This window comes from Lampetra fluviatilis, chromosome 52, assembly GCF_964198595.1.
Source record: "Lampetra fluviatilis chromosome 52, kcLamFluv1.1, whole genome shotgun sequence".
Classification (NCBI taxonomy): Eukaryota; Metazoa; Chordata; class Hyperoartia; order Petromyzontiformes; family Petromyzontidae; genus Lampetra; species Lampetra fluviatilis.
The window spans coordinates 7,524,310-7,552,294 of record NC_136326.1 but is presented as its reverse complement, the minus strand read 5'-3'; the positions used below and the strand labels follow the sequence as shown (position 1 = coordinate 7,552,294).

Genomic DNA, 27,985 nt, shown 5'->3' with positions numbered 1-27,985 from the left:
ACCGTCTCGCTCGTTGTGTTTATTCGTGTCTGAATTCGAGCTGATATATTTGACGTTTCGGGCAATGGCCCTTCATAGCATTTCACAGAAGGGCCATTGCCTAAAACGTCGTTTGTTTTTTCAGGGCAGTGTTACTGACGAATGTGTTGAGTGTCTGTGTTGTGAATGTGCACCACTGCCAACGCAGCAGCAGCAATAAAACAAAAACGTGTTTTTATTTGACCAGGGAAGGCCCCACTGAGCCAAGTGGCTCTTTCAGAAGCGACCTGGCCACAAATGAGAGCTCATCGTCATCGGGTGGCAAAAGTGCAGCAGCAGCCAACTACTCTAAATGCAATATTCTGAATGTGGAGGGAGAAAACTGTGAGGACCCGGAGACTAATCCACGCGACCACAGGGAGCGAGACACGCAAACTCCAAATATACAGCAGCAGGCGTCAGGGTCAGGATTGAACCCACGACCTCCTGCATACCAGGCGAGGTTGTTGACATCTCCTAGCCACCGTGATGATGAGAGAGACACGCAAACTCCAAATATACAGCAGCAGGCGTCAGGGTCAGGATTGAACCCACGACCTCCTGCATACCAGGCGAGGGAGTTAACATCTCCTAGCCACCGTGATGATGAGAGAGACACGCAAACTCCAAATATACAGCAGCGTCAGGGTCAGGATTGAACCCACGACCTCCTGCATACCAGGCGAGGGAGTTAACATCTCGCCACTTATGGCGCTATATATATTTTACTCTCCATAAATCCGGGGTCCCCTTGAGCTCTCGCTTTTATTTGTGCCCAGCCAACGCCGCCAACGATCGGTCGCGATCCGAGCCGCGTGGCTCTTCCTGCTGATGGGGGGCAGTGGGGGAGAGGGCTGGGCTCTAGAACCCCCCCCACCACCCGGCCACTGCACCCCGTCGCGCGCGTTATCTGTGAGATTGGCAGCCAAGGGTGATGTTGTGCCAACAGCTGGAGACACCACAAACAGCACAGACTCGCTCGACAATCTGAGCAATCTCGCTTAGCAGACACTGACCAATACTCACCAAACGCTCACCAATCTCCGAGCACGCTCGCTTACCAGACACTGACCACTCCTCAAGGGACTCTCCACTCCTCAGAGACATCTCCCAATCACTCCCCAGTCACACACCACAGTCCAAATCTCACTCTCCGTTCTCCACCACCATTGCGTATTCATCTTATTCATATTATTTTAAGCACAGTTGCCAGGCACAAGCCCGAACACCCAAAAAGTCAAGCGAACAACAGCACTGTCAAAGTTGTAACAGACAAGTGTAACACGTGGTGTGAGACAAAGCAATTGCCATAGCCTGGAGGTGAACCTTAGTAAAGGGAGTTCAGGGGTCAACGGCGTAGAGGCCGGCCCGGCAGCTGACCAAGAGGACCGGCGAGGCTGGCGAGCGGCGCTGCTGCTGCGGAGGAGGAGGATGAGGAGGAAGAGAAACTGCTCACGCCCGTGGCACCGATGTGGGTTTTTATTTTTTTGTTTTCACCGGATCGGCGATCGCGGCCTCAACGCAGCCACACGCGTTCCACGCCAACACCGCCTCGAGCCCTCGGCCCCACATCCGGCATTCGCGGCCACACGCTCACCCCCCCCCACCCCAACCTCCACCCCCCCCGTCCTCCTGCCATGACGCCCACGCTGCCCAGCGTGAGTCGCACGGAGGGCGAGCGAGCGACCCCATCGGCTCTTCCCGCACGTGCAGTTCGTCCACCGCGACGTCCTACGTCACGCGTGCCGGCGAGTCTCTTCAATTCCTTCAGTTGTCGAAGAAGCTCCACCCCACAACCCCGCCCCCTCACGCAGTGCGTGGACCGAAACGTCGGACATTGTGCCGAACTTGTACGCCGCTGCGGCACGATGCGAGAGAAGCGCGGCAGAGCAAGAGTTGCGCGAAAACGCGCGGAGCAGCGTGGCCGCGATCGGTAGGATCCGACGCCGAGGGCGCGGCGTGGATCAGAGCCGGACCTCGCACGGTCGGCGCGGGGGTCGCGCCCCCCCCCCCCTCCCCAACAGGATTTGGTCAGGAGGGTTTGGCCCGGGCGAGAGGGGCCACCACAATTAAACTAACAGACAACACGTAGCCCTCTGCCAACTGTTCCACCACCGGCTGATTGAGCGTCCGCTACCTGTGGGGAGTTGGGGGGGGGCTTCCTGGCACTCGTGAGGAGGGTAAACAGGACACGATTAAAAACGGGGAACAGGATTCAAAACTCGGTGCAGCGCGACGCACGGGGTTTGTAGGAGGGGGGGTTACGCATCTACGACGACGACGCCGGCAGCCGGACAGGTGACCGCGGTGCGCACACACACGCGCGCGCGCGCACCTACACACGGACGCGCGCGCGCCTACACACGAGCACACACACACACGCGCGCGCACGCTTTGTTTCGCTACCATTTGCGTTTTCGTTACAGCACGAGCAGCGTCTCCTGCGGCAAGGCGAACGCGGCCAGCGGGACGCGGAACGACGAGCAGCGCAGAGAGGACAACCGTGGCGGCGGCGGTGACGGGGGAGACGGGCTGAGCGCCAATATGGGGAGAAAACTAGCCAATCACTAGCCCTGCTCCTACGACTACCACTAGCCAATCACAGTCCTGTTCCTAGAACTACGGCGAGCCAATCACTCGCCCTGCTTCTACAACTAACACTAACTAATCACTCGCCCTGCTCCTATCAATAGCCATTCACAAGCCCTGCTCCCATCACTAGCAAATCATTCGCCAATTCTCCTATCACGAGCCAATCACAAGCCCTACTGCTATCACGAGCCAATCACAAGCCCTGCTCCTGTCACTAGCCAATCACAAGCCCTGCTCCTGTCACTAGCCAATCACAAGCCCTGCTTCTGTCACTAGCCAATCACAAGCCCTACTCCTGTCACTAGCCAATCGCTAGCCGTACTCTCAACCACTAGCCAATCAGACCGTTACCTCTACTCCTACACTTACCACGAACCACAGCAGCCAATCAGAAGCTAGCCCTACCACTTACACCATGAGCCAATGAAACAACTAGCACTACCACCTCAACACTAACGCCACATTACCCAACGAGACCACGAGCGTCGACCCCTTCACCTCCGTCGTCTTCACCGCCCCCCCCCCCCTCCCGCTGGCACGTCGCGCCCAAGCGCGGCCGTCCTTGCGCCCACCCAAGACCCCCGCCGCCAACGGCCCTCCCGCACGAGCCAAATTCTCTCTATGTACAGTGCATCGACAGCGCCTGGCGCGACGATCCGCGGCGCCAACATAAAAATATTGAGGGAGGGGAGCGGGCGGGAGTGAAATAATAACGTGGATTTAGGGGGCGGGGGGGGGTCATAGGGAAGCGGTGGTGGGGGAGAAGGGGGGGGGTCGCTAATCTGTCTTCTTGTCCTCGGGGGTCTTGGCAGATGCGTCGTCGCCCCCCCCACCGGCGGGGTCGGGCGGGGCGGCCAGGGCGGGGGTGGAGGAGGACGGGGCGTCGTCGCCCGCCCCCCCCGCCACCACGGGGTTCCCCCGTTCGTCCAACCCGCTGGTGCCGAACTCGTTGGTGCGCCGGGGGTCGACACGGTAGATCCAGCGTTGGTACAGGTAGATGAAGAACACCACGTCTGCGGGCACGTGGGGGGGGGGGGGGCACGGGGACCGCGGGGGAACGGTCACGGCAACGCCTCCTTTCCCGCCGGCCGGCACCGTCCGTGCCGCGCTGGCGCACTGCCGCCCCGAGCCAGCCCGGCCTGGCTCGCTCGCGAGTTTGTGACCCCCCCACGCAACTGCTCAGTACGGCTCAAAGGGCCAAAATATGAAATCGGCCAGCAGCAAACAAACAGCACCCAGTGTCAAAGTTCCGGATAGCAGTGTGGCACAATGAGCAAGGTAATTGTTGTTGTTGTTGTTTAAAAATAAGAATAGGCGTTTACCCTTTCGGTCAATAAAGCAGGAGTTGTGTTAAGATGTTCAAACGCCAAATAGATATTGTTTGCATGCTCACCACACGTACTGTGTGTGTGGCTTGATTCCTTGCAAAAGGTATCTATTTGGTCAGTTTAACACGGAGTCTTTGGCGACCAATATCATCCGTAATACAGGATTTTTTTGGGTTAGATCGCGTAAATATATGAACGTGTCTTTAAACCTGTTAACATGACAAACCGGTGGCGGGATTAACGACACATTTATATATTTACGCGATGTAACCCAAAAACTGTATTACGTTATTTATTTGGTGTTTGAACATCTAATCACAACTCCTATTTTATTGCCAGAAATGGGTAAAACCTATTCTTATTTTTTTACTTTTGATACTGGCAAAAAAGGTCCCATGATAGTATCATTGTCGCACGAGTGGCGGCCGTGGGTGCGTGCCCTGGGAACTCACCGTCACGCAGGCAGCCTATTCTGTACATCATGGGCATCTTGATGACGAAGGCGAAGAGGTCGTCGATGAAGGTGTTGAGCGCCTTGTAGGTGAGCATGCGCCATGGCAGGTGAGCCACCGACTTGAGCTTGTAGTTGATGAACAGTTGCGGGGTCATCGTGATGAACCCTGGGGGGAGACGGGGGGGGGGGTCGTTATGGAGGTGCGGCACCAAGGGGGTCCCGGGGACAGTGGGCCGGGCGAGACGGGGGGGCGGGGGGGGGGCAGCAGGAGAACGCAAGCGTGCTGGTTCAGTGGCGCTGTGGTACTTAATTTAAAAAGCGGACTGCGACGGAATCGCCGGCATTTCTGATATTATATTCTTAGGTTTTTTCGGTAAAGTCACGTAGGTACAAAATTTAAATTAATAAAAGTAAAATAAAATAAAAAATCACGACGTTTCGGAGGCAACACAAGTTTCCGTCTTCAGGTGGAACCGTCACAGCACGATAGCTGTATCAAGTGTATCAAGTGTATCACTTGATACAGCTATCGTGCTGTGACGGTTCCACCTGAAGACGGAAGCTTGTGTTGCCTCCGAAACGTTGTGATTTTTTATTTTATTTTTGTTAATTTTAATCTAGAATTTCTGATATTAGCCAATCGAATGAAGGGGCGCGGGTCGCATCATGACACGATCCATGAATCGCCGACGTTGCTGATAATCGCCAATCAAATGAAGGGGGGTGTGTCACATCATTACTCGATCGACGGATCGATTGGCAAATGAATCGACAATAGCGATTAACCTGAAAAATATGATCAACCTGGTATTTCTGATGTTTGTTTATTATGGATCAACTGAGTGGGAATCGACACAATGAATCTCGATTAACGATCAACAGTGACCGTATACGGGCAATGACATGCCCCAGGCCACAGCTATTTTCTTACACATATGGGGGGCAAATCTCTGATCGGTTATTTTGCTCGGGTGTACGATTTTATATTGCTCCGTTACAGCGCCGCCGGCTCCACCGGGCGGGAGGCGACAAGAGACGGTGTTCCGCTGTACGGGGTCGAGTCCTCGCTTACACGCTACAATGCGTCTTCGCTAAAAGGCGGCTCTCCCCAATCGAGGGAATCGCTTTTCGCACAACGCGAAACGTGGTATTTGAGCGGTCGACAACGAACTACTTTCTTGAGCTACGGTACACGGAAAGATACGGTACGCGGCGGCCGAACCCTCGTCTCGGCCACTTTGTCCCGCCGTGGGTTGACCGCAGGCTTGCTTTAGAGCGCAAATGCGATACAAATTTTACCCCAGTAAACAAAGTGACAAGCATCACTCGGCTAAGAATTCATTCAGAATCCTCGCAAAGCGGCCCGCAAGAGCGGACATCACGGAACCACTTCCGACGGGTTAAGTGCCGTACTGAATTGAACACGATGGGATTCCACATTGTACGGTTATTGGTGACGGGGCTCGGCACATCAACTCGCTGTACTTGAAAACCCGGTTTAATCGCAGGCGGCAGAAACTTGGATTCGAACCCAGGGCCTCGGCGGTACCGGCTCAGCACAAAGTCACGGAGACCACCTGGGTGTAAGTGTCCCCCACGCACGCACGCAGACGCACGCACCGAAGGTGAGCAGGAATCCGTAGAGCATGCTGAGCACCCAGGAGTACCAGCTCTTGTGCTCTTGGTACACGAGGCTGTAGACCGCGTAGCAGCCAAGCAGCGGGAACAGCGCCCACGACAGGTAGCGGAACGCCATCTGCACCCGCACGCACGCGCACACGGAAATGCGGCGATGAAATGAGCGCGTGCACGCGTGCGTATGCACGTATGTTGGAACTTCTTTCGCCCCGTAAGTAGCCAGCCATGCGAATCGGGGGTGCAGGAACCGGGTGGATAGCCGCATCTCGGGATCGTCCGTGACCACGATAATGCCAACGGCTCGGGACAGGGGAGGGAGGCCTTCACGCGGCAGCGGACAGATCACGGCCAGACGACGACCAAGCAGTCGACATGGGACCTTTTTTGGCAGTATTAAAGTATGAAAAAATGAGACGAGGTTTTTACCCTTTCTGGCAATAAAACAGGTGTTAAGGTAATTGTTTTATTTACCCTTTTATCTGGCAACAAAACTGACACCTTTTTTTTTTACAAGGAGTCATGTTTGCATAGACCACAATACCTGCAGTCATAATGCAAACAAAAAACATAACTCTGATAATGTATGCACTGTCCTTGAATTTGATTGGTCCACACCCGAGACAGCTTTCCTTAGAGCCTAGTCTCAGAGTTGTTTTGTGTTTGCATACATTATCAGAGTTATGTTTTTTGTTTGCATTATGACTGCAGGTATTGTGGTCTATGTTTGGCAAGCATGACTCCTTGTAAAAAAAAAAGTGTCAGTTTTGTTGCCAGATAAAAGGGTAAAAAACCAATTATCATATTTTTTACTGGCAAATGAGGTTCCAATAGGTGTTAAGGTGTTCAAACAGCACAAGTGCCGTGTGAGGTTAATGCAAACTTGATTCCTTGCAAAAGCTTTCTATTTGGTGTTTGAACATCTTAACACCTGCTGTTTTATTTCCAGGAAGGGTCAAAACCTCTTCTGATTTGTTTCAGACCAAGCAGTGGCGTGGACGCTCGCCGGCACTCACGTCGTCGTAGTCCTTGGTGGACGACTTCATGTAGGTGGACTTGTTTTCAAAGCGCACACGCGGGATGATACCCAGCAGCTTGTTCTCGCGATCCACCTGCGGGTCGAGAGGGGGGGGGTAGCCTCCTCCGTCCGTCACTCCTGGCGGGCGCCGGCCCGGCCAGCGGAGGGGGGCGGGTGGGTGGGGGTTGTGGGGGTTGTGGGGGAGGGGCGAGCTCTCACCTTGATGTTCATGACCTTGGTGACCTTCCAGAGGTCGATGAGGAGCCCCACGAAGACGCTGATCTGCACCACGAAGTTGGTCTCGTTATCCAGGATGTAGAGCAGCACGACGGCCGACTGGAACACGCCGAAGATCACCGAGCGCACCGATAGGCCCTCCAGGGACTGCCGGCTGTTCCAGAACTGGATGTCTGTTGTGAGCACGTGAAGTGAGTGTCGCACGCACGCACAGACACACACACTCCGATCACCCTCGCAGCAGCAGTAGCAGCAGCGGCGGCGGCGGCTTCTGGCTGGCCGTCGAACAAAGACGGCCACCGCATCGGCGCGCTTTCAGATGCGCCTCTGTGGCCGTCTGGAACGCGCTTCCTTCCGATATAAGGAAGCCACTGTGGAGCTATGCACTTATAAATCATCATCATATAGATTGCAAACGCATTTCGTTGGAACTTATTTTTGTGTGGAGTTTGTGGTTGTTCCCCCACACTAAAGATTATCACGGTTGGCTACGTATGGTGCGAAAGAAGTTCAACATACATATATACATCAGACTTTAGGGGCAAGTGCTGTTAGCGAGCACCTATGAAGGCCAGAACTCCCAACAAAGGGGGCTGGTAACCAGCACCACGTTCGACCGCCTTTGTCTCCCCGGTACTCAAGTAATAATGCCGAGCCGGCATGTTATGGGAGGGGAGACACGAGGAGAGAGAAGACACGAGGAGAGAAATATGGAGAGGAGAGAGAGGCGAGAAGACAGAGAGGATGGAGAGATCAGAGAGATAAGAGCTCTAAGAAAGAGAGAGTGAGAGATGAGAGATATAAGCGAGAGAGGGAGGAGGGAGAGATAAGAGTTATGAGAGGAGGGAGAGATGAGAGTGATAAGAGAGAGAGGGAGAGACAAGAGATGGAAGAGGGAGAGATAAGAGAGAGAGAGAAAGAGGAGGGAGAGATGAGAGATAAGAGAGAGAGAGGAGGGAGAGATAAGAGATACAAGAGAGAGGAGAGAGAGATGAGAGATACAAGAGAGAGCCGCACCGTTCTTGAAGGCGAGGAACTCGAAGATGCTGTGCACGATGGAGACGACGATGGTGATGCCCAGGAGGTAGGGGTTTGTCTCCAGCAGCGCCACCTGTAGCCACGGCAACGCAACGCGTGGGGTACAGCAGCAGCAGCAAACACAACAACCACAACAACAAAAACAGCGACTGCATCAACAACCACAGCAGCAGCAACAACCACCACCACAGCAACAAAAATAGCAGCAACAATAACAACCGCAGCAGCACAGATAGCAACCACATCAACAACAATAACATCGGCAACAACCACAGCAACGAAAATAGCAACAACAATCACAGCAACATTCACAACCGCAACAACAACAACCACAGTAGCAGCAACATCAAAAACAGCGACCGCAGCAGCAACAATAACAGCAACAGCAGCAACCGCAGCAGCAACAACCGCAGCAGCAGCAGCAACATGTGAAGACCTCGAGGCTATGCCACCACAAGCTGCTGTCACTTCCTTCCTGCTGCCAGATCCCTCGGCTCCCGCACAGCTGAAACCCAGCCCAGATTTGCTTTCAGCGTTTCATCAGCAGCATCGCTTTTTATTTGGGTCATCCCCTCGTTACACAATCGATGATGCAAAGTGGTGGCGAGGATGGCAGTGAGTGGTTACCATGGTTATTATGGCAACGGTAATGATGGTGATGATGAGAGTGGGTAGTGATGATAGCAGTGATGATGATGAGAGTAGGAATGATGGTGATGGCAGTGAATAAGATGACGATAACAGGGCGTGGTGGTGATGAAAATGATGAGAGTGGGTGGAGATGATCGTGATGATGACAGCGGGTGGTGACGACGATGATGATGATGATAGTGATGATGAGAGTGGGTGGAGAAGATGGTCATGATGAAGGTGATGATGAGCGTGGGTAGTGATGATGGCAATGATGATGACAGTGAACGGTGACGATGACGAGTGGGTCAAGGCGATGACGACGATTGTTTGCCCGGGACGGCATCGCGACGCCGACAGTTGGTGACGCCCCCCACCCCCACCGCACCTTCACCGAGTCCTGCTCCTCGTCGGACTGGTCGTAGATGTCGTCGCCGAGGATGTTCCAGGCGGAGCGCGTCGACTGAGCCGCGTACATCTGCCAGCGCCAGAGCGAGAGCGGCGAGAACGTGACGTGCAGCGGCAGGCTGCGCAGCGAGCTGTTGATGGGGTAGAAGTCCTTCTGCAGGTTCCAGTAGTCGTTGAAGAAAACCACGGGGAAGTAATCGCCGCTCACCGCGTCGAACTTCACGTCTGGGGTGCGGGGGGACACGGGACGAGACGGGGACACGGGATGAGACGGGGACACGGGCCGAGACGGGGACACGAGGTGGGAGACAGGGACACGAGACGAGACGGGGACACGAGGTGGGAGACGGGGACACGGGACGAGACGGGGACACGGGACGAGACGGGGACACGAGACGAGACGGGGACACGGAGACACGGGACGAGACGGGGACATGAGGTGGGAGACGGAGACACGGGACGAGATGGGGACACGAGACGGGGACATGAGGTGAGAGACGGGAGCACGAGGTGGGAGGACGGGGGACACGGGATAGAAGACGGACGTGGAACGAGATTAGGTTAAGCGAAGGGCACACGTGTCTCATGCTCCCATGTGTTATGTAACCACAAGCACCATGTCCTATGGTGTCACATATCCCTGCATGCCGACACAGGTCTCGTATCTCCACTCGTCTCGTTTCCCGACTGATCTCCCGTCTCCTTCCCCCCATGTGCCGCCATGCCTCCCCGGCGCGTCTTCCCTGCGCGTCCCCTGGTGTTGGCGTGCGGACGGCCGTCGCAGCTCACACTGGTCGAGCGGGGGTGGCACCGATCCCTTGACCCAGGACGTGTGGTCGTCCACGATGTTGATGGTGACGTTCGGGTGCCAGTGCGACAGGATCTCCACCGGCCCATAGTCCTCCGCTCGCTACAGTAGCAGCAACAGCAGCAAGTGGCAGCAGCAACAGGAGTAGCAGCAACAGCAGCAGGACCAGCAGCAATAGTAGCAGCGACAGCAGCAGCGGTAGCAGCAGCAGTGGCGGTAGCAGCAGCAACAACATAAGCAACAGCATAACCAACATCATCATCACGATCATTGCCATCGTCAACAACATCTCTCATCAGCAGTTTTAGCGGCACCACCACGAGCTGCAGCAGCAGCTGCAGTGGCGGCAGAATGATTTAACCCGGTCACCAATGACTGCACAAAAGAACCCATGAGGCTACTTGTGGTTCTGCACTAAGTTGGCTTGACTCCAGCTCTGCAGGGTCCACAGTGAGGGTGCCACTGCAGCTGCCCATTCACTATTTTAAGAGGGACAACACTCGGTGGTTGTGCAGCGCCGTGCTGGGCTGCTCGCGCCTTGCATCAAGTAGGTGCTGGGTAGAGGCCGACCGAAATTCGGTTTCGGTGCCGAAAGTTGTCAATTGGCCTCTTTCGGTTTACTTTCGGTTTCAGCCGAAAGTCAATTTTTTACTTTCGGTCTGGTTTCGGTTGAAACCAGAAATTCAGTTTTGGTCGGCCTCTAGTGCTGGGTTTGATTCCCGACTTGAGCGCCATTCTGCGTGAAGTCTGTATGTTCTACCCATGTTCTGCAGAGTGTGTGCAGTTTGTATGTCCTCTCTCTTCTCTGCAGAGTGTGCGAGTGTGAGCGATTACATGCGAGAGGGCGTGGAGCAGCAACGTCACCCCCTAACCGGGCGGTGGTGGGGGTGGCTATCCACGTGGCCATCCACGTGGCCTGTAACCCAACACTGTGGAGCAGCAGCAGCGAGGGTTGGTGTATCACACAGAGATGTTGCGAAACTCTCTTCCCGTGGGTGACGCAGAGGAGGAAGTCTTGCCACGGCTTTGCCAGGAGAAGGCATTCCAGCAAAAATATGGACTCCACCCGTTTCATCTGTGTGGGATAGAGTGTTTCCCCCCCTCGCATGCGTGGATTGCGCCGTATGCTCGGGTTTCCTCACACACGTAAACGCTCGTTAATTGGTGGATAACACCTTCATAAATAAAGGACCGCAGACCCTAAGCAATTGTTGGCACCGGCTCATCGCGTGGCCGCCTTCCCTCCCCGCACCTCAAAGTCTTCAAGAGAGAGAGAAGAACTTTGCGGTGGCGGCAACATTGTCGCAAAAGCGCGGCAGGAACCTCCTGCACAGGGAGTCTTGAGGCTCAGCGAGGCGTTGCTGGGCGAAGAGGAGGGGTGACCGTGAGGGCGGCACGAGGGCCGGAGAACGGTGCCCCACCTTGATCATCTCGGGGCTGGCCTCCGTCTCGCCCGTCAGCAGGTTCTTCGTCTTGAGGAAGCGACGCTTCTTGTACTTGTTCAGCACTGCGCACACGTCGTCACACGTGGCATCGTCACACACACCGTCACACTGCACACGCTAAACACACGGCATCACACGGCACATGCTAAACACATGGGGTCACACACGGCATCACACGGCACATGCTCTTCTTTCTTGTTCGTCCATCAAAGTTGATGATGACCAAGGCACGTTTGTCATTATGTTGGGTTTTGATGAGTGCGCAAATGGCTGAAGAGGCCAATCCGAGCCCGGAATTCCCTGTGGCACACTGGACAGGTCAGGGAGGATGCAGAGCTCTGAGGTGCAGCCACACGTCCTTCCTTGGTAGATTTGCGCTGCTGCCTCTTCAAGATAGCACACGGCACATGCTAAACAGATGGGATCACACATGGCGTCACAATGTACACACTAAACACACGGCATCACACTGCACATGCTAAACACATGGGGTCACACACGGCATCACACTGCACATGCTAAACACATGGGGTCACACACGGCGTCACACTGCACACGCTAAACACATGGCGTCACACACGGCGTCACACTGCACACGCTAAACACATGGCGTCACACTGCACACGCTAAACACATGGCGTCACACACGTCATCACACACGGCGTCACATTCCACACGCTAAACAAGCGGCATCACACACAGCGTACCATAAGTCACAGTGTCACGGCACACACAGCATCACAAATAGCGCACGCACACAGTGTGTCACACGCTGCACATACAGCAAACGCAGCGTCACATACTGTCACACACCTTACTGTGTCACACAGCAGAATGCATGACGCAGAGCAAACACTCTGGAATCCGCCGTGAATGAGTAACTGGTGCGACGTGCAAAATATCACCAATGGAGAGACGAAGGGAGCTGTGAGTGGCGCGGACCACCCACTCCTTCGTGTCCAGTGCAGGCCCTTATAGGTGCCCGCTCACAGCACTTGCCCCAAAAGTCTGTTGGGGCTATCCGGGGGATCTTTGTGTTTGTCTGTCTCGTACGTACTGCGGGAGATGTGCGTGGTGGCGAGGCGCCGGTACTCCTCCTTGCGCGCGGGGTCGGGGTGGTGACCGCTCTTAGTGAAGAAGATGTGGATGTAGATGGAGCCGTTGTTCTGTACGTTCTGTACACCGCAACCACCACCACCACCACGATCACAACTACCACCGCAACCACCACCACCACGATCACAACTACCACCGCAACCACCACCAACACCACCACAACTACAACCACCACCATCGCGATCCTATCACCACAAGCACCACCATGATCACAACCACCACCACTGTGATCACAACTACCACCACAACCACCACGATCACAGTATTACCACTATCACCACAACTACCAATACCACCACAATAAAAATATCACCAACTACCACCGATACCAAGGTCCGCTCTTACCATTAGCACCAATACCACCGCTATCACTGTGAACACCACAACCACCGTTATCACTTCCGTCACCACAACCGCCGCTACCTCCACAACGTGAAAGAGGGGGTGAGTGGGCGGGCGAGTGAGCGGATATGTGAGTGGGCGAGTATATGGGTGAGCAGGCGGGCGAGTGGGCGAGTAAATTGGTGAGTGAAGGGGTGAGCGGGTGGGCAAGTGGACGGTTATGAGAGTGGGCGACCAAGCGAGCGAGCGCGGTGGTGAGAGAGCGGTGGTGAGAGCGTGCCTCTGAGATGTCGATCTCGTGGGAGCTGGAGAAGGAGCCGTCCCCGTTGGGCCCCGAGGCCCAGTCCCCGTAGCCAAGGTCCAGCAACTCCCACACGAGCACCGAGCTGTCGTTAAACTGCGTGAACAGCTCCTGCTCCGACACGTACACGCGCATGTCCTGCACGCACACGGACACACGCGGGGACACACACGTCGCAACGTCACGCGACCACCATCGAGGCGCACACACACACGTACATGCAGGTGTCCTGCACACGAACGTAATCAACACGCACGCGTGGCGACATCACGCAATCGCCAACATGGGCACGCACACGCGTGTCTAGCGTACAACACGCACCGCTCCGTCGGTTCGCTGTTGTCAGAGAGCGGAGAGTCATTGTCTAGCGCAGTGGTTCTTAACTTGGGGTGCACGCACCCACCGGGGGTGCGAGATGCCATTTAAGAAAACCAAAGGGATGCAGGCTCCCGTAAAGGTTAAGAACCACTGGTCTAGAGAGACACGGAGTCGGCCATCCATTCCGTCTGGGAAAAGGTGTGGGCGAGGCCATGACTGCACATAGGGGAGGGGGCACGTGGGAGGAGGGGGGGGCTGTATGTGCGTGCGCGTGTCCGCACCATGAGCTGAGAGCACTGATACAATGGTTAGCGCACTGTGCTACGAATTTGCCGAGTCTATGTTCGATTCCCACTCGTGGTAAACGTGGCGGTGGTGAATATCCGAATTGCTCCTGGACCTCCTCGAGGTCGACACCAGCCTTAAACAAGTCCCCGGTGCGGTGCGTAAATATTAGCGCTGAGGAAGACAAAGGCGGCCGACACACACGCCACCCCCTCGCAGATGGGTGCGCTTTGCCCCAGCGGCGTGCGCGGGCTACCCGTGGAGACCCTTTGTCTGTGTGCGTCGTGTACCATAAGCGTGTCCTTGGGAAATAGGTTGCGGCTGGGCGGTCGCATCACAGCCGCCTCCCCAGGTGCAACCCCCTCCTGCGGCGCCGATCCCCGGCGGAACCAACTGCTGATCACCCAGATGATGAAGATTCTGACGGAGCGGCAGCAGCAACAGCAGAAGCAGAATTGGTTACAAGATGTACGCTCTGCATCAGAGAGGTCACCGAGTATTCTTATTAAAAACACGTAATCACGCCACACTCATCGTCGTAGCTGCGCCTCAACGCGTTCACAGCGCGGACGGGAGAGAGCGTGTGCCGGCGGGGCGACTGGGCAGGCACGCTGACCACCCTGGCAGAGGCTGGGGGATCGTGGGGTGGGGGGGAAGCAACAGTGGGGGGGGCACGGCTATGGAAAGGGAGGGCGATCCGCGAGGCCTACCGGAAGAGCACGCCCTTGATGACCTGCCACGCATTGGGCTGCGGTGGCGGCGGCGGCTGCTGCTGGTTGTTGCTGTCGTTCGGCGCCGGCTCCACGGCGCCGTCGGCCTGGCCGCCGTCCACCAGCGCAACCTGCGTGCGTTCACACGGCACCGGCTCGGTCTTAATCCTCGTCAGCGTCGTCGTCGTCAGCATCATCGTCCACGCTCACAGAACACGTCCAAGTCAGAGTGATTTCCCACTACTTAAATGAGCCACAGAGGCGTTGATGCTAATGTCCCGTTTACAGGCCTGCAGGGCCAGTGATGGGAAATTCCACATTGGCACGTGCAGGTATTTTTGTTACATTTTTTAACAACTTTGCTGAGCACAGGTCCAAAAGCCCAAAACGTCAAGCAGCCGGCACGCTTTTGAAATCGAGCAAGGTTATTGTTGTTGTTGTTACGAGAGCTTGTGGGAAAATAAGACGACGATGTGAGCAGTGCTAGGAAAGAAGGAGGAGAAGCGAGGTGACCTGCAGTGTGGCGAGTGGGTGAATGAGTGGGTGGGTGAGTGAATGAGTGGGTGGGTGAGTGGGTGGGTGAGTGAATGAGTGGGTGGGTGAGTGGGTGGGTGAGTGGATGAGTGGGTGAGTGGGTGAGTGAATGAACGAGCGAGCGAGCGGATGGGCGAGTTAGTTCGTGTCGAGCAAATTACCGAAGTGAGCAAATTAGTGAGCGAGCGAATGAGTGGGCAGATCAGAACTGCCTCACACGCGCACACACACTAACATGCACATATTAAACACACAGACAAATCGGATTATAAGATGCACAACGACATCTTGATTATATGGAGGGGGCAAAAGTGTGCCTCAATATCCGGAGAAGACGGTTTTGCCATTGCACCACCACTGGGTGTGCAGCAGCGATGTTGAAACGGTTCGAGCACTGCGCTTCGAGCCCAGTGATCCAAGTTCTATTCCCGGCCCTGTTCAGATGGCAGTACAATAACGGACTGGCCCAATCTGTGTGCAGCGTTCATGGTCACCCATTGCATGGATCTTCTCCATACAAGACACTTGCCATGGTGGGGAAATCGTTCGCAGCACGCTGTGACTTCGAGCAATCGCCGGTTCGATTCCATCTCCCGGCGTGGCGGTTGAAACGATGGCACGGGTTAGTTAGCTCCTCCCCACCACCTCTGTCTGCCCAGCAGCGTGAACGGGTTTCACCGCGGTCAGTTCATCATCCGGTTGCTTGTGGTCGGGTAAGGTTTTGGGTTACGCCCACCTCCTCCGACGTGCCTGGGTCAACATGCAAGAGTAAGGCCAAAAGCCCTCGACAGCCTGCTCTCGCAGAGAGTCTCTTCTGCCGGCAGTGGTGCGAGAAGAAATTGCAGGGCCGCACCTTTGGCTGGCGTTTCCGCTCACGCGAGGCCAAACATCAAGACCACAGAGCTCACGCGAATGAAAATAACTCGACACCCACAGTTCCTCGAACACTCAACTCGGCGCACTTACACACGCACTCGCTCACTGACACGCACGAGTAGATCCGGGGAGAGATAATGAGATCACGAAGACACCCACCCCCCCTCCCAACCTCCACTCGAAGCGAGTGGCACATTCCGTAACGGGGACATCGCCGGTGCGAACGCGGGACTCGTTCCATCCTGTGCGGCAGCGGGGGCGGCGGTGGGGTGGCGAGAGGAGTTCGGACAGCTGCTGTTGCTGTGGTGTCTGGGTCTGGCCCAGCTCAGTCCGGCCCAGGAATGGACGTTCACATAGGAACCAGAGAGAACTGCACCGCCGCTCGGAGACGACCGCCGAGAACACGTCTCGCTCGCCACAGCAGCATGCACGCACGCACGCACACACGTACATCTGCGTGCCGGGTGGCCTCCACTGACATCAAGTCGTCCGCTTCAGGGCAGGTCCCTTGGCTCGAGCTCTCTCCATCTTGTCCGATCACGAGCTTCCTTCTTCACAACGCTGCGCGGCCCCCTCTCTCCCTTCGTGTCGTCGAGCAGCGTCCGTCACGCCGTGCGGGGAGCCCTCCCCCTTGGCCTCTTTCCCAACATCCCAGAACAACGCTTCGGCAGGAAGTCTCGTCACCAAGCTCTGAACCGCTCAGAATGCGGCGGGTGTGCGCACAGATTCACGTCCCGTTCCTTCTCATTCCGATGACGTACGCGCTCATGCTTATGGATGCGTGCGTTATCGGTTTTTCTTCGGAATCCGTTCCGATGACGCGCGTGCGCATAATTAAAAAACAAAATCCGGGAGAAAAACTTAAATAGATAACTTTATCGGTACCGAGGTTACCACAAGGCCACGTGGCAGAGCGCGAGTGGTACAGTGTTAGCGCCAGCTGCTGTAGGGCGCGGCGGTGTGATGCTGGGATGTCGACGATGCATTCAGGTCTACGTGCGTGTCAAACCATTGTACAGATAACCAATATCAGCTCTATATATAAAATCATTAATTACCTTTAAATTTAAACTCCACGTGCATTATTCTGTGGGGCTATTTCGTGGAAAGCAGAGCACCGTGGGGAAAATTCAATGTTGTACTGTACTCTGCTCCCACACCTATGTTCCCTGCACTGACAAGAGTGATGCGTGGTCAAGGGACCACCACGGCCCGCACTGTGTGGGGAGGGACCCTCATCCAGCAGCGGAGGGACTTAGGGCCGTGCGGCGTGTACGGTTATTGTTATTCTGGTGATTGTCACTTTCTGGCCGAGATTGCATCATTCGCGGAACTGCCGAGCAGTGACGCTCGCTGCCAACCTCTCCCTTGTCATCTCACTCCACTCCCTCTCCTACTTCTCCCTTCTCATCTCACTCCACTCCGCTCCATGCACTCCCCTACCTCTCCCTTCTCATCTCACTCCACTCCACGCACTCCCCTACCTCTCCCTTCTCATCTCACTCCACTCCCTCTCCTACTTCTCCCTTCTCATCTCACTCCACTCCGCTCCATGCACTCCCCTACCTCTCATCTCACTATTCCCCTCCACACCCTCTCCTACCTCTCCCCTCTCATCTCACTCTACTCCACTCAACTCTACACTCTGCTCCACAAACCAAGTCTTTCTGTCGAATCCCCCTGTCAATCTTCGCTCAGTGGGACATCACCCATTCATTCTACTCCACGGACCCCAGGGTCTGGAACTCCTTTCCCGCAGCCGTCCGTGCCGCTGATGGCTCCCTGGCCCTGTTCAAGTCCAGGCTCAAGACCTTCCACCGCATCTCTCTGCCTGTAAAATACACGTGCCCCTCCCCCCCCCATTTCTGCACAGCGCCTTGAAACGCAGCCGTATCCCGACGCTCCGTCAATCCCCAATGCAAATTGTGACGTGCAACGGGCGCTCAGCGCAGCTGTAACCGTGGGCGTGATCCCTGCGGGAGTGCGGGTGTTCTATTTTCAGCTCTCTCATTTTCTGAGCCGCAGGTGGCATGGATATATATATTTTAACACAGTTGCTGAGCACAGGCCCAAGGGTTAAAAATGTCGCGAGACCAGCGACTAACTGCGCTATCAAAGTTGTCGTCTATAACACGGGTTTTTCTTTTTATTGAGCGAGGTCGTCATTATTATTATAATAAGGGTTTGGAAGAGAGACAATGGGAGGGTATTAAAGACACGGAAGCGCGTATCCATGAACAACCGCCCTCTCTATCCAATCGGATTCACACGACAGAGCGAGTGGGAATCGTGGAGGACACGTTAACGCAACCTTTACTTGTGCCTGCTCGCAATCGCCAGCAGGGTCAGGGACACAACATCGCCTGCTGCCCTATGCCCACCAAGCCGCCTCTGCTTTCGGTCATCCACTGGATCTCCTTACGCTGGTCACCCCGCACGGCAGCAGTAGCACCACTCAACCTCCTCTTTACGTCGAGGGCCAGGAGCATGGTCACTGCTGGGCATCGTTTCTCTGTCTGGAACGCGGCCATCATCATCACCACCACCGTCATCATCGTTGTCGTCCCGCTGCTGCTGCTGCACATTCATAGCAGCAGCAGCAGCAAAGTTGGTGGCAGCCCCAACAGTCTGGAACGATATCCCTCTGCACATTCGCAGCATCACCTCAATCGCCTCCTTCAAGAGACACTTAAAAACTCACCTCGACAATCATGCTTTCGAGCGACTCTGAGCTTGTCTCCGCGCCCTCTGAGTTGCGGCCACTACGTCTGCAAATTTGATCGCGTTACAAATTGAACTATTATTATTATTAAAGTTCAATCCACACCAACTTCTTAAGAGACACTGAAAAGGCCTCACCCTCTCTCGCCTGGCTTTCAAGCGACGCCGAGCTCAGCTCCGTATCTTTTGACGATCCTTTACATCTGTGAAATACTGTGAACGTTACCACTTGCATTATTACCATCTCTTGCAATTACAGCAAGTGCATAAGACCTGTGCAGTACGAGCTATATGTATATTTACTTATTAAAACATTCTATACATTACAATTTTAAATAATAAACAAGCTTTTGTCAGTTCACTTGTAGATAAAGCACTCCCAATGCCATGTTGGTCATGGAATTGTTCGACCACACTTCCACACGCTGGTCAGTGCTGGAAGTTTAGGCGTGGGAGCACAGAAGTACGGTACAACAAATCTTGCTACACCAGCAGCTGCTGTCCGATATGTCCTCCCACAAGCCCTATGGTGAACGCCTGCCTAAGCACTGTTATCCAGGCTCAACCTGCTTAGCCTCTGAGCGTTCTAAGGTCATTTGGTCATAATCCGATGGAGTTGAACTCCTTAAGAAAACATCTACAGCCTCCTTGATCGATTTACTGCCGGACTAAAGGCCTTCCCGTGGCGTGTGGTCATGGTGGCGGTTACGAGGCCGAGTCTAAACTATTTATAGGTAAGGCCCACTACTCAGCTACGTAGCTCTTTTTCAGAAGCGACCTGTCTTTTCACGTATTCTAAACGCACGTTTATGAATGTGGAGGGAAAAAACCGGAGGACCCGGAGTAAAATCCACACGACCATTGGGCGAGAGAGACATGCAAACTCCAAATACACAACAGGCGTCAGAGTCGGGATCAAAACCCACAACCTTCTGCATACCAGGCGAGGTCGTTAACATCTCCGAGCCGCCGTGGCGCCCACGCTGGCCGGCGCGGGTCGGTACAGATGGGGTTCGCTCGCCCGCCGATCCGGCTCACCGGGCTACACCGTGCGACCTCAAGAATTACAACAAAAAAACTTGCGACGCATCACCGGCCGAGCGAGACGCAGCCAGAACCCCCGGACTGTGAGGCAAGCGCGCGGGCGTGCGAGATCGGTCGCACGTGCAAAGCCACACCGGTTCTCGGCAACGGAAGCCAAAATCGGTTCAGAAGCGGCGACGGGCAGGACGGTTGTTACCGAACACGCCACCATCCCCGGCGTCTCTCAGATTTTGCCACGAATAAAGCAGGGGGGGGGGGGTGCTGTGTCGCAAGGGCCCGTTGAGGTCACCGCAACACAAGGCGGCCGGGTGGCTCAGAGGTCAGAGCGCTGAACCGGCACCGCTGAGACCCTGGGTTTGAATCCGGGTTTCAGCCACCGCCTGTGGTTAAACATGGCTCTCAAGTGCAGCGAGTTTACGGTCTCAGCCCAGTCATTTTTTATTTGGTTCTGCCCTTCATTATATTCCAGCTCTGAGAAAAAATATCAGTTCTTCATGAATGTATGTATGTTGAACTTCTTTCGCACAGTACGCAGCCAACCGTGCTAATCGGAGGTTCGGTGAACCTCAATATCACGTGCAAAGTGAGTGAGATTGTGCTCTCTATCGCGTAGATCACAGGTCACTTCAATAGATCTCGGAGGTAGCTCTGTGACGTCCGCTTTCCTTGCACTGCTCTCTTAACATGTGATACCATGTGCTGCAACACACGTAACCACGTGCACCCGGACACGAGCCCGTGCTACGTGTCCCCGTGTGCCAACCATGCTGCCAGTGATAGACACAAGACACTCGCTGGGGACGATAAGACACGTTCGTGACGCGATGCAGACCCGGCACGTGGTGACGTAGCGTGCGACACCGTAAGTAAGGACACCGCGGAAATACCGCGGAGACACTGGAAATACCAATGGCAGTAGAGACACCATGGAGACACCGTAGATCACAAGGGAGACGCCATGGAGACATGGCGGAGCCACTGGAGACAATGTCAAATCACATGCAGAAGTCATGGAAACACACCATGGGCACACGATAGACATGATGGAGATAGCAGACACCATGGAGACACCGTAGATCACATGTAAACACCACGGAGACAGTAGACACCAGAGAGACACCGAAGTTCACATGGAGACACCGGGAAGACTGTAGACACACCATGAAGACACTGAAGATCACACGGGGACACAATTAAGACGCAACGGAGACAGTAGACACCATAGCCGTGGAGACACGGCGGAGACAGTGGAGTTGGGCGTGTTGCCCACGCAGGTGCCCCGTGCTCGCGATCCGCGCGGTGCAAAGTCCACGTGGCCGTCTCGCCCTCGCTACTCGCCACCAACCCCCCACCCCCGTCCCTCCGGCTCACTCGGCCTCAAACACTCACAGCGCTCACTCGCCCGCAAAGCACTCGGCCGTCACGTGGACAGGCCGAGCCTTCGAGTTTTGTCCCCGTGGTTTTAATTTTATTCAATTTGATGGAACATCTGGCTTGCAACCACGTGTGCCATGGTGCCGCCTGACACGCGCAAAGCAGACGCGTGATAGCACCGCTGTGCTACCGGCGGCGGCGTAGTGGCGACGGACAAAGAATCCGTTCGTTCGAAAGCCTCGCGTAATAACGATAATCATTGTTAAGACGAAAGTCGCTGTTAATGATTATCTTCTTGCAATTGGTGTCACCAAGAACCCATTTGAAAAATCTCACAACAGCTTTGCAATCATTTGCGCTGGAAAACGGCTCACTGAAGCGGTTATCACAGAGTTGCTTCTGAGGTCCCTTCAAGTGACCTCTAGTCCATCCATTAACGGGGAGCACTCTCTCGCCCGCCCTGCCAGAGCCATGCCCGTCACCCTACAGTAAAACTCACAGGGCTGGCTGGAATTTATAGACACATTTAAACAAATCAAGTGCAGAACCTTCATCTACCTACGTGACTTTATCGAAAGAACCAAAGAGTATGGATTCCTGCAGTCACGAAAGCTTCAAATCAATGTTTTTTTTGCACCAGTCATTGGTGACTGAGCCAAGATCATCAATTGACAATATTTGAGGAACCTGGTTTTTAACCACAGGCGGCCGAAACGTAGATTTGAAGTCAGGAACTCGGCGAGACCAGCTCAGCGCTTCGACCTCCGAGCCAACCCAGGGTGGTGGGTGGCGGGGCAGGGAACGTCGGCGCGTGGTCATGGGGCAAACGCCATCGCCCACCCACCCCACGCGCTCTACACTCGGGGTCATTGCAGGCTGGCCTAACGTGGTGGGGGGGGCGGGGGAGCACAGAAATCACAATTAACGCAATTTCAGAATCGTGTAGCAGCGTCACCAAACGCCACTGCCAGGCGCTCACAATTTTCTATCCGCGTGGGGGGGCAAACCCGGAGCACGCACGCGCACCGAGCCTGGCGCAGGGATCCAGAAATGCGTGCCTCTTGGCGGATGGTTAACAGAGCATTGGCGACAATGCGGCATAATTAACGAAAACGCACGAACCCGCACGCTCCCAGTCTCGTTGAATTGTGTGGGTTGGCGATAATAATAATTGTTATTACCACGTTTAATTGGGCAAAGAAAAGGCCTTACTGTGTCTCAAAACTCTTTTTCAGGAGGGTCCTGCCAAGTGTCATATAGCAGGGGGAGCAAGCGCTCTGTATTCTCCCAGTAATTTGAGGTTTAGATTTTTATAAGCTGGCAACATTTTCGTGCCGCGACACTGGCACACAATGGCTTACCCTACTTTGAACAGCCTCATGGGATCTTTAACGTCCACCGTCCAGCAGACGGCAAGTGGTAGTTATTAACAGTTGGTTACGCCCGCGGGCATTAACCGGGGCGGCCGCAGGTCTGGAACTGCGAGCCTCTGCAACGAGCGGCAAGCGAGCGAGAGACCCCTGGGCCTGCGATGGGTTTGAGCAGCAAGCAAAGCGGCACGCGGCGCTAGCGTGCGTGGGCCCACGAACGCGCCATCGGCCCTCGCGGCACCCACGTTCGCACACGCACGAGCATGACGCGGCACGAAAAAAACTCCGTCTCCTACCCCCCTCCGCGCCCGCGTGCCCCTATTACAGAAGGGAACAAAATGTTGTGAGCGAGTGCCTGTTAAGGCCGGCACTGGGGCGTTCATGGTCAGAACCGCCTGTGCCAGACCACCTTTATTTTAGCGTGGCTCAATGCTGATTTCACACAGCACCAGGTGTGCGAGTTGGCTTGAGTCGACCGCAGGGAAGGCGGTCCCGCCAGGTTTGAATGAACTATTGGTGAAGTGAAAATACACGTCAGCATTCTGTGTGTGAACAAAAACACCTTCATTATGCCATGAAGGAAACTCTCTGCTATGAAGAAGGGCCACTGCCTAAAACGTCACCGAGCATATACACGTTTTCCTCTGAGGGGCGCAGTCGTCTTCACGAATGTGTTTAGTAATTTAAAAATATATACACGTACCCCACTGCAAAAGTTAATTCCATTTTTCAGGAAAAATATAACTTCATTATATGTGCCCATAAAAGTCTGTGACGAAATCACACGGAATGCACCCGATCTTGTCACATCTCTTAAATCTGCACAGGGACGAGCCTGGATTGCGCTTGAGAGGGTGAATAACATGCCTGGCAGGTTATACGAGGCGGTTGCATTGTAAGTCTTTATCCACACAGAATGAAGCTATCATCCAGCAGTGGATTGGCATAAACAGCTGTATGTGAATAAGTAGAGTGACAGCCGGATGTCTCTGTGGTTAGGTGCCATATGACTTGCGATCCGGTTTCAAATTCAAATCCCTGTCATGGATAGACTCGGCCCATCATCCCTCCTTGGGTGGATTAAATCAGCACCGCTTTGCGGGAAGTCAGGAGTAATGGGACTGAAAACTGATGGGCATCGCTCCACCAAACGGCCAGAGTTATGAAACCACTTCAACACGACGGTGTTTTTCCACACACATCCCTGCTTACCACAAGCAACGATGAACATGACCTGCACTTGCCACTGCTGCGGCTTTGGCACAAACTGGACCCCCCCCCCGCCCATTATAAAACACTCGGTCACTAAACGACACGCAATAAAAAGGGATTCCAATAGAGCCGATCTATCTTCCCGGCACGGTACCAGGGTTCATACGCTTGCTGTGCCCAGCGCTAACCGCGGTCCAAAGACCCGCGATAAGGCCCCACGGATGAATGTCACTGACGAGTCCATGCGAGTGACATGAGTCAAGTTCACCCCGTCTGTCACTCACCCGGCCACGCGGACGTCTATTGATTTGGGGCCAGTGAGAGTTGTTGCACCGTTGCGTACAAACCGCGTTGGGTAGTCGGTGGACAATAAATTGCTCAGGGTCAGAACCTGCGACGGGTCCGATATGCGATGTCGGACTGTCCTCGTAACTTGCAATGCTAAAAATCCCGATTCGCAGTCCGGCAACGACCAGTGATCCTGGACTGTCCCACATCCCCCTTCGGTGTCAGTCAACCAGGGCCGTTCGACAAAAGACGCCCAGAATCCCCAACGACGTCCTCGTGATGGAGACCTTTTGTAAAATGGTGCAAAAAATGGTGCAAAGAGCCCGGAACCATTCCATTGCAAGGTAAGCCGGATTGAGCCTGTGGCCAATGGCTTGTTGTATTACTGCGGGTGACCGCCGTGTCTAACAGGATGCCGTGGAAGCTGCCGCGAGGTTGTAGACAGCAGAGGGCGGTGCAGCATTGTTGTCCCATACTTCTATGCGCCCCCCCCCCGACCCCCACCTTCACCAAAGGCGCGTTCACCGGCGTGGTCGGGACGTGGCGGGGGGTGGGGACAGAGACACAAAAAGGGGCCCAATATGACTGAGGCACTGCACCACTGCTACCCACGCAGAGCCGTGGCTCCGTTTGCTATTGGTAACGGTGCCCGCGCGTTGCCCATTGTGAACCACGCCTACTCAGTGACCAGGGCGATGGCAGTACAGCAAGTGGGTTCTGACCCATCTGTGCATGCCGGCGGCGTGCGATGCCGGTATTTGAGTGGGGTGTTAGCCCCTCACAGAGCTGCGAGTTAGGGGTGCGATGCCCCTTACTTCACAATCATCATCAGCAGCAGCCACCATCATTCCACTGCTGGATGAAGGCCTCTCCATGCCGTAGCCACCGTTCACGACCATGCGACTGAACGATGCTACACTTTTCAGTCCAAGTTTGGGGAAATCGCTCTGTCTGGCATTGACAAATCCATGATCAATCCCGGAAGGCTGGATTGATCGTGGACTTGTCAGTGACAGACTAAGCCCCGGATCAATCCAGCAGTGAATCGATCATGACCGATTTCCAACGAAAGACTAAGCCACGAGTCCACTGCTAGATTGGAGGCCTCCCTTTAATAAGCTGTTGCCAGCCACCGCAATGCCGGACGCATCTCAAACAAATCCCAAACATCACCCCCCCCCCAACCCCCATTCACGTCACCATCACGCCATGCTCACTCCACTGCTGGGTCATGGCCGTTCGAGTCAACGGCAGACTTAAACCGTGATCAGGACAAGAGTTAATGGGGTGGGGAGGGGGGGAAATCCCTTAGTCTCGCCACAGGCCACGATCACCGCTCAGGGCCGGCCCGAGGCATAAGCGAACTAAGCGGCTGCTTGGGGCCCCCTGGCCACCAGGGGGCCCCCGAATCGTTTTTTTTTCCAAGCTCAAATTGATAAAAACATATTTGAGATCATCAATGGCCCAGGAAAGACTAAGTGGACTTGCAGTCATTAGTATTAATAACAAAGTTGGCCAAGCAATACCATACAATGATGTCATTAGTGACTTTGCCTCCAGAAAAGCTAGGAAGGAACGATTTTGAGGTCATTGTTGTACAGTTGACATTGTTGAACCCTTGCTGTTCTTATGTTTGCTTTCATTATTTAAGTATCTTTTTTTTTGTAACATTCTATTTTTGATTAGATTAATGTTTGTCTATTTTGGTTTTATTTAAAAGATTGCACATTTAATGCACATTTGCAAATAATTTATTTAATATGTTTTTTGTGACCGTTTGTATTCAGAAGTTTTAATAAAAGAGTGAAGTATTTTAAGTGTTGTTTTTATTTTTTATTAATACATAACCTCACTGTATTCGTTTATAATATTCGCTATAACATTATAGTGTGACATTTGTGTCAATAATCTTCTAGCACAGATGAGTCTGCGTGGTGGGAGGGGGGCCCCCAAATCAAATTCTGCTTAGGGCCCCCAAGAGGCTCGGGCCGGCACTGTCACCGCTAGACGAGGGCACAGACGCCAGTCCCGTGACCCGACTAAACAGCGCACATCGTGTGACGAGAGAGGCCGGCCCCCATGAGGCCGCATTGTCTAGGCCCGAGCAACGACAACCCCTCCGGGGGGGGGGGGGGGGGAGCCGCCGTGACAAGGGAGCCAGACGGAGCCAGACGGAGCCGTGGCAGGAGCCGTGGCGGGAGCCGGGGCTTGGGGCGGAGCTGGAGCCGCACGCTGCCGGGAGTCGCCATACCTCCCCATTGCGCAGCGCCACGCGTTGATCCTCAGTAGCCGAATCCTCGACTTCTCCCTGCGCCGACATCTTGGACTGGGAGGGGGGCGGGGCAAAGAAAGACCGGGGGGAGGGTGCGGGGGCTTACAAGTGGAAGATGGGCGTGGCCACAAGGGCCTTATATCGATTGTGGGAGGAGCTATATGGCGAGGGGCGTGGCCACGGGGCCTTAATATGGGTCGTGGGAGGAGCTATACGGCGAGGGGCGTGGTCACGGGGCCTTATATGGGTCGTGGGAGGGGCTATACGGCGAGGGGCGTGGTCACGAGGCCCTTATATGGGTCGTGGGAGGAGCTATGCGGCGAGGGGTGTGGCCACGAGGCCCTTATATGGGTCGTGGGAGGGGCTATACGGCGAGAGGAGGGTCACATCGCCTATTATGGGCAATAGGAGGGGTTATTTGGTGAGGGGAGGGGTCACGTAGAATAATATGGGCAGTGGGAGTGGCTATCTGGCGAAGGAAAGGGTCACGCCGCCTATTATGGGCAGTGGGAGGGGCTATATTGTGAGGGGAGGGGTCACGTCGCAAAATATGGACCGTGGGAGGGGCTATGTAGGAAGAGGAGGAGTCACATCACCTTATATGGGTTGTGGGAAAGGAACTAACTGGCGAGGGGCGGGGTCAGGTCGCCTTGTGTGGGCTGGAGGCGGGGACTATTGTACCTGAAGGCGGGATGATTCCGACCTTATTTGCGTGGAGGGAAGGGCTACGTTACCTGATGCGGGATAGAACCAGGGGCTGTCACATTCAGGGGCCGTCCATAAATGACGTCACGCGATTTTGGACGATTTTTTAACCCCCCCCCCTCGTCACACGGCGTCACAAAAAGTCAGACCCCCCCCTCAAATATGACGTCACAAAGCTCCCCCCCCGCCCAAAAAATAAAACATGCTTCAAATCGCGTTAAACTATTGTCATTGTAGTGCGTATTTAATGTGGCGCTGCACTCTGATGTTGTAGGAGAAAACATTTATCAAAAAGTCTATTTAATTAAGTAGAACGTGTTGTCTATATTTATTTAAAGTTGCGCATTTTGATGTGACGTCACATTTCTCAACCCCCCCCCCCTCGTCACACATCGTCACAAATGTCTGACCCCCCCCCCCCTAGATGCGTGACGTTATTTATGGACGGCCCCTCAGAATATGTATTTATGCTGGAAGAATCCGATAAGCGACAACGCTATTTTTGCACAGATGCCCAGTAGGAGCGGGTTTACGATACATTATATGGGATTTCTGGTGAAGCTTTGTGGCGAGCGGCGTGGTTACGAAGTAGGAGCGTGGCTCCAACGAATTGGGGGATCATGGATCCATATTCTTAGGTTTTTTCGGTAAAGTCACGTAGGTAAAAAATTAAAATTAATAAAAGTAAAATAAAAATAAAATAAAAATCACGACGTTTCGGAGGCAACACAAGCTTCCGTCTTCAGGTGGAACCATCACAGCACGATAGCTGTATCCATTGTTGTGATAGCTGTATCAAGTGTTGTGATAGCTGAATCAGCAATTGTATCAGCAATCGTTCTGTGACGGTTCCACCTGAAGACGGAAGCTTGTGTTTGCCTCCGAAACGTCGTGATTTTAATTTTA

The 27,985-nt window shown here is 54.4% G+C and overlaps 1 protein-coding gene across 1 annotated transcript; it reads right to left on the bottom strand.

Annotated features, from left to right (window-relative positions):
• Positions 1–1,479: 1,479 nt before the first annotated feature.
• Positions 1,480–26,442, bottom strand: CLPTM1 (CLPTM1 regulator of GABA type A receptor forward trafficking). Its single transcript, XM_078878985.1, has 14 exons — positions 26,354–26,442; positions 14,684–14,814; positions 14,264–14,393; positions 13,350–13,508; positions 12,669–12,786; positions 11,588–11,673; positions 10,148–10,268; positions 9,339–9,583; positions 8,300–8,393; positions 7,265–7,455; positions 7,044–7,139; positions 6,013–6,148; positions 4,391–4,558; positions 1,480–3,623 (listed from the first exon to the last, which is right to left on the bottom strand). Exons 1-14 carry the CDS (start codon positions 26,420–26,422, stop codon positions 3,388–3,390), a joined length of 1,980 nt encoding a protein of 659 aa, XP_078735111.1. The 5' UTR covers positions 26,423–26,442; the 3' UTR covers positions 1,480–3,387.
• Between the last annotated feature and the right edge of the window lie 1,543 nt (positions 26,443–27,985).